Source organism: Opisthocomus hoazin, chromosome 8 (assembly GCF_030867145.1).
Source record: "Opisthocomus hoazin isolate bOpiHoa1 chromosome 8, bOpiHoa1.hap1, whole genome shotgun sequence".
Classification (NCBI taxonomy): Eukaryota; Metazoa; Chordata; class Aves; order Opisthocomiformes; family Opisthocomidae; genus Opisthocomus; species Opisthocomus hoazin.
The window spans coordinates 44,672,175-44,679,674 of record NC_134421.1 but is presented as its reverse complement, the minus strand read 5'-3'; the positions used below and the strand labels follow the sequence as shown (position 1 = coordinate 44,679,674).

The 7,500-nt window shown below is 39.3% G+C and overlaps 1 protein-coding gene across 6 annotated transcripts in view; it reads right to left on the bottom strand.

Moving 5' to 3' along the window:
* Positions 1 to 7,500, bottom strand: part of FOXP2 (forkhead box P2) — a 442,003-nt gene that overhangs the window by 41,473 nt on the left and 393,030 nt on the right. For 5 of the 6 annotated variants that reach the window (XM_075429479.1, XM_075429480.1, XM_075429477.1 and 2 more), the window contains 2 exons: positions 3,898 to 3,985; positions 1,403 to 1,486 (listed from right to left, as the gene is read on the bottom strand). In XM_075429479.1, coding sequence (XP_075285594.1) covers positions 1,403 to 1,486; positions 3,898 to 3,985 — 172 coding nt within the window. Of the gene's footprint in view, positions 1 to 1,369; positions 1,487 to 3,897; positions 3,986 to 7,500 lie in introns of those variants that run through there. The other variant, XM_075429482.1, reaches the window with a different exon arrangement.

Below are 7,500 nucleotides of genomic sequence, written 5' to 3'. Positions count from 1 at the left end.
TAAAATAATTAAATAGAAGAAATGTGTTCTGAAAACCTTTTCCCACACAGTTCAGCAGCATTTGGAACCTACCCTGAATTGCTTGAGACGCCTGCATGACAGAAAAACTTCACAAAGCATGGAAATGGAAAAAGCACTCAGATCGCTTTATTAATATATATGCCATATATACTAAAATTAAAGTTTCCAAATGTCCTTCCCTAGCAGACAATCTAAAATAAAAATCAGAATTTAGTTAGGCTAAGGAAAGTAAAAATAATGCATCTAAATTTTCTCTCACAAAGGTAGGGGCTAAGAAAACACTAACACTTTCTTCATCATCAGGTTGTAAAGTGTGCCCTCAAACAAAGATTTTCTTTGAAGTACGTGGAGCTGAAAGCACAAGAGATGGAGTATGCTGTCCTTCTACGCAGATATTAACAGGGCATGATATGCAAGTGTGCTCTTTAAAACAGATTATGTTCCTTTTGCCTACATTTCCTGACTTTGACAGACACAGATTTTCATCGATACCCCAGCATTTCATCTTCAAGTACTGGTATTTCCTTTTCATATTGTACATACAAAGGTTACCACCACAGCTAACGTTAATGAACAGTTAAAGTATCACATAGCTTTTACTAGAAGTGCAGGGTGCCTAAGCACAGTATATTGTAAGCACCACGACAGCTGACACCCTGACAGTACAAAACTGGACCTGCATCAGACAATACTTTCGCTTACGTGAAAAGTATGTTCAGTTCAATGGACTCTGAATCTGACCGCAGATCCAGCTGCATAACTGGGGCCTGATGCAGCGCCGTGGAGCGGCTGGGAGCGACAGTGACTTTTCAGTGCCTGTACCAACCCCAGCAACATCACAATGGATGCGTAACATTGTAGTCTTGACAGAAATTGAGCAAAACACCCGTGTTTACAATTGTTTAAATTCACTGCATAAAACAGCATTTTCATTTGTTTGTTTAAGAAGAACAGATTGTTTAATTGTGTGTCATGTAAGTAATTTCAGAAATTTCCTAAGCACCTGGATTCTTTTTGTGTTTACTTTTTACTGCCACAGAGTCCACTGAACTTTGAATCGTTCAAAGTAGGTTTCCTTTTAACATCTCTAAATCTATCACAAAAAGATATTCTCTCTAGTTTCAGCCTCAAGGCAATGATTTGGACACTTATAGGTGTACTTTGTTTAGTGTCACCTATGGTGTAGATTGGATAGATTTTGTAAAAGATAGCATTACTTTTAAAGAAACATACAATTTGACAAGCTATTGCATTTTACCTCCATTTTATTGCCGTATTTTTCATCACACTCATTGTTTTCCAACTGTCACTAAATTGTTCATTTTCTTAGTCTACTACATTCCTAGACCTATTTACTGTTTATAAAGCAATATGCACTTACAGGTTTTGGAGATGGCTTGGGCTCCGAGGGTCGCATGTGCAAGTGGGTCATCATTGCTTGAAGACGTTCGCGTTCTTTAGAAAGCTGTTAAGAAAGAGTGAGATCAGAAGCATTTTAGAAATGACTGATACAGCTATTTTACTGCAGTGATACATCTTATCATTGAGCTTGTCTCAGTGTAATGATTCCTGCATATAAAAGTCTATGTCAGTAGAAACTTATCTGAGAGGAAATGCAACTTTGGGCATGGAAAGAAAGGAAAAAAAAAAACAACAAAAAACTTTTATAGCCTTTCATATGTTAAAAGGTCAGCAAAAACAAATAACACTTCATCTTTTTGTCAATAAGAGAATTGAGGTCACAGTTGCCTCGACAGTAACAAGTTGCTAAGACCATAAATTAGAAGGCCCATAGTGTCTCTTTAAAGTCCTGTGGACACTGTTAGCAATGGACTAGTGCCAACAGCTGTGAAGGGGTGAAGGGTCCTCAAAGCACAGTGCCTGCCAGGATTGTCTACACACTTCATCCTTTCCCACTGAGGTCCAGTTAGTGCCCCCTGCAATCTGCCATCATCAATCTAATTCAATAGAGTGACAGAGCCCAGGCAGTGTGAAACGCTGAACTCTGCCACCGAGTCGGCATCGACACTGCACTGGGTCTCATTACAACTGATGGACCTTACTTCACTAGCAGTCAGACAAAGAAAAAAAATGGCATAATTGGTCACACTGCAAGCTAAATCTTCGCTTGGACTGCTACATTACAGCCTAGCCTTTGTAAATGGTAAACACTTCTTAAGAAGCCCTTAAACTGCCTTTAGAAAGCACCATGTTACTGAAACCTGTACTTTTTCCTAACTGATGCCATTTTCTGCTCATATGCTACATAAATATTTGTAGTTTCAGACTCAAACAAATTACCAAAATAAAAACAAAAGAGAAATGCTTGAAATATATAAATTCTTGATAAAAATATCAGAACATAAAAGAGGAAAATGTAAACATGAAAAGAATAATTTTTTTCAAAAGCTAGGTTGCAAGAAGAAATGCTTGAAATTGTACTCTAGTGGTGTGGCTTTGGATATCTACAACATGATTACAACATTAACTGCAACAAGAACCACTTGGTGATTAACACTGACATTTTGTGGAGAGTTCTGTAATACTTTCTTGCATGAATTCAGCTCAAGAGTTACACCTGTAGACCAAGAGTGGACTAAGGAAACCTTGAAGTCATTTTAAGAAGAGGAAACTACCTGTATTACTGCACCTGTTTTGGGTATGCTGGATATAATTTGGTCAGTGCACCTTTCATTAAAGAACATTTGAGGCAGGTGGTGGGAAAAACGTTTCTTCTCAGGCTTCAGATTCTGTGTGTGACACTTTAGAGACATGCCATTTGCCATGACATAAATTCCTAACAAACAAATTAAGCTAACGCCATCCTGTAAATGTTACAAAAGAAACTGCAGCTTTGCCTGGGCGTATAAAGCGTTCATTTTAAGAGAAATGACAATAAATAACATTATTGTACACTCCTCTCGTTCCTTTGGGTTTCCAGTATTAAAATACAAAAGACCCAAACAGTTTGACTTGGCTGAAAGAAAAACAAGTATTCTCACATGCAGGAGAACAGTGAGACAATATGCTGAAAGGTGAGAAAGCTGACGGCTGTTTATCCTTCTTTCTTCACATATGGCAACAAGCAGGGGAAAAAAAAACTCAGTCCCTCGCTGGGTCCCTTGGGCTCCCCTGCACCTTCCCAAGAGGGGACAGGACTCCCGAGAAATGCTCTCGTAGGACTCCCGCACAGGCGGGAGGGGACCACATGGTACAAGCGTCCCACGTGGTCATTCTGGACTGCCAAGGTTTGCGCCCAGCCTCCGTAGCCTGGTAAGTGTAGCCTCGACACTGGGAGACCCCAGGGGTACTCGGCACTTCTTCCATAAGCTGGAGGGAGCATTCATATATACGTGCAGTGACTTCTAACTGTTAGAGCCTGAACAGGGCTCCCGAGCACTGTGGTCCCGGCCGTGGGACTCCCTGGGGACCTCCCTGAGTGGCTCTGACATTACACCTTCTGCTCGCAGAAGAATGCCCACCATCAGGCTGGGAGCCATTTCGGGTGGAGATGCGCTCTGCTACTCCTTTGTCCTGCAGAACGGCATAGGCAAGCATCGGGTCAGAAGGGGGAGAAGGAAGAGGGGTCCTGACCCAGCATTTCAAGAACTGAAGACGGCTTGGATCCAGTCTCTACTCCAGGGACTGCATTTTTCATTCGTGATGAATGGCATTAGGGTCTCAGTTCCAGCAAAATACTGTAGACAATGCTGATGTTAGATAATTATTGCATAATTTATAATGTGAAAAAGTAAAAAACACCTACTTGTTCATGAATATCAACAAATTCTGTGAAAGAAACATATGGCTTTAAGCTAGAGTCACTAAGGCAAGTGTTTTCAATTTACTTTCGGTTAATAAATCCACGTAACAAACCTGTATTTCTAACTGCTGAACCACTTGCATTTGCACCCGACACTGAGCAGTGCTTCTGTCATCCAATGCATGTTCATTGTTAAGGTGCCTAGAGAAGAAAAAAACCACTAATCAGACAGTGTTAAGATAAGGAAAACTTCTTTATAAGTCTGTTTGGCTCTCCTGTGCACATTGCTTCGATTAGTTTCAATGGGAGTTAGGCAAAAAGACCTAGTCAGAGCATGCCTTAAACACAACAATACAAAATTACGAAACTGATTATTTCACTTAGTTCTACAAACTTTCTCAGCTTTGACCGCCAGGTACCCACTTCCTATCTCCCAGTTCACATTTGCCATCTAAAGGCCAATGTAACTGGTTATCAACACTTGGCAGAGTGACTGAATCGATTTCCACTCCCTGACACTGGTGCAGATGAACACAGCATCACCTTACAAATGACTTTTCAAAAGATATAATTTCTTTTAGGCTGCTTGAAGCACTGTGAAGCAATGTATACTTTGTTAAGATTTCTCTATCTGCTCTTCTTTAACCGTTAAGCAAAAACAGCAACAGAACATCTATTCCCCCTTCCCTAAAACAGAGCTGTAGAGGAACATCACTGATTTTCACTGCAGTTTCCAGAAGCAGCCTCTGAAGATGATGTCAGTGATCAGGCTCCCCAGTCCGAGGAATAGTGTGCAAGATGAAGGCAGGGGAAGGAACAGCTACACACCTTACACACACAGCAAGCCTCCTGGGAGGGATTCAGGCTACCATGCCAGTTTAGCAAAACAAAGGACAGTGGTTTCAGTTTATTCTCCCTCTCTTCTAGGCTCAAAGAAGTCCCTTTTGGAGCTTTAATAGTGCATTTGCTGCTCCGCTGAGAGGAAAACATAAGGATCAAGGTAAAGCAGAAATGGGAGGAAAGGAGTTTTGCCTTTGAATGTGGATTTACCAGCTATAGTAAACCGTAGGCACGAGGGGTAAGCTTTGCAGGGACTACGGTCACAGATGGTCTCACAGTTAGAGGAACTAAGTTATCTATACCACCAGTAAACATATCTTCTCCTTTTTCTTTTTTAGCAGAATTAATCAGAGAACTGTGTAGTTATCAGTTTGGCTATCTACGGGAAAAATGTGTTCGTGAGAAACAGTGGACAAACAGAGGGGACTGCATCTCACTTTTACTAAAATTTGTCTCTTTTCACTTAAATCACTAATTCACAGTTTTAGGACCCAATGATAGGGTTTGCAGGTGGGCAAAACACAACAGATTCTGCTATCTGTGCAAGAGGCATGGCTCGGGAAGAGCTATACGTAATTATGAAAGACTTTGTTCATTCTTTTAATATAAAATTGTTTAAGAGCAGATATGTAACTTGCTTGGTAGTTTATGTTAAGTTCAAACACCACCAAGGACGCCACACTTACTTTATCTGAGTCATAAAACCTACAATTTATTTATTTTCAAAGGAACTGACTTCATTCCCTCCGTTGATGCAAAAATGCACCATCAGTTTAAAAACTAGGTAATTGCTCAGAATGTACCATTCACTTGTTTTCCGAAATTTTGATTCAAAAGAATTTTACTCCCTCAATTACACAGGCATGGCAGTGTGTCACCTGTTAATACAATTGTTTAATGTTTTCAGTTAATTTGGTAAAAAATTGCCAGACAAAGGACTGGAGACAGATCTTACCCCTGCATCATGACCCCCACCACCAGCACGCACCACTGCGTTTCCACACGTGTGTATGCTCGCCGATGTATGCAAACAAGTATACGTGTACAACACACGACAGCCAGCAATGGTATAGGTGTAAAAGATCTCCTGGCCTCGGTTTGAGGCCACTGCCTACTCATGATTATTTATTAGTTATTACAACACCATATGTTTGCATAACACCTTACAAAATAGATACAGACAGAGTCCTTGCCCTGAGGAAGTTTAAATGTAACAGCAGTATGCAGTGTGGGAGAAGAAAGTCCAGCATAATGTAATTTCAGTATGATTACACAGTAACCTGGGAGGCTGTTGCATGTTTCTTGAGAGCCAACACAGTAATCTTCGGAAACTCATGAGTTATACGCATCCTTTCTGCCATCCTTTCACATCATATGGTTACTTCTGCTGTGCATTTTGGAGAAAAACTATTTTACAGAAACCTTAAGAGGGCAAAAGTTGTTTTAAGAATTATTTTTTCTGATCTTTTTTGCCTGTGAAGTAGGCTTGCTTTATTTATCACGCATGTACAGGCAATGCAGTGAAAGAAAAACTAGGTCTAATGCATTTTTAAAAGCCTCTAAAATAACTTTTCTCTGTATGAAGTTGCTGCAGTTTTAGGGTCCAATATGCTGCAAGCTGCCAAGACAGACATACATTCTTTCCTCCAGAAGGCTGGGAATCATTCCAAAGGGTTTTTTTTTTTGTTTCTGTCATGCCTTTTAAGTTATGTACATGTTGTGCTGGTCAATTTTCATATTTCATCAACATATTCCTAATGTTTTATCTTGTCTGCATCCTTTACTAATCCCACATTAACTTGATTTATAATTGAGAATAACCCATCTTCTTTAAGGGGACAAAATATCTTAGGGGACTGGAAAGTGTTCCTGAAGAGCTGAGTTATTGGTTTGAAAGTGTAAAGTAGACTGCGCAATACACATGCAGCTTATTTCATCATTTTGCTGTTTATTAAGTTGTTGAAAGAAACAGGATTTTCTCCCGATTGTATTTCCAACATATTAAGAAGTCAGGAGGCAAATTACGAATTACACATAGCATTATAAAGCTACTGGAATGAATGTATTATTGATAATTGAACAATAAAAACAGTACAGTCTATTCTAAAAGAGGTAGATAGGGAATGACATATTCTAGGAACACCCTGGAATAAATATTGAAGTGGGTCAAAATGTACTTTTTTTTTTTTTTTCCAAACAGATTTGGAGTCTGCAAAGCAAAAGATAATACACCATTAGAGAAAAGAAGAGCGATAGTTTCAACAAAAATTCTAGTGGACATTTACCCATATCAATTAACCTCTATATAACTTAGCACTCTTGTCAGTCTCTCTCAAAAGCAGCCCAGGACTAAAATAGCAAAGTGCTATAGGTCAGGATGAGGTGCACTGGCACAGTTACGTGGAGGAATATACACAGAACCTGTCTGCACTGCGCTCAGTTCCAGCCAGAGCTATTATAAGCTTCTCTCTAATGAGCACTAAAATTCAGTCACACGTTTTTAAAAGAAGACCGTATGTTCCTAAACCATGATTGTTTTAGGTTACAAAATTCAAGCAAGCATTCTTTGAAAATATTTGAAAAAAATATCTTACAGCTCGAACATCATTGCCAGTGATGTCCTTTAATGTTTTTAATTGAACTATTTAACTTTATTTTTTTTAGAAATGTGACACATTTTACAGGTGAGAAATAAAAACAATATAATCACAACAGCAAGCAACAGGGTAATAATTTTCATCCTGCAGGGTTTATACTAATATTATTACCTTTACTTTTTAAAAGGTAAGAGTAAATTTAAGTGTGCAGACCCACCAAAACGTGCGACACTCATCCTTTTTCTAGTACGCAAATTTTATGTATACATCTGTAAGTGT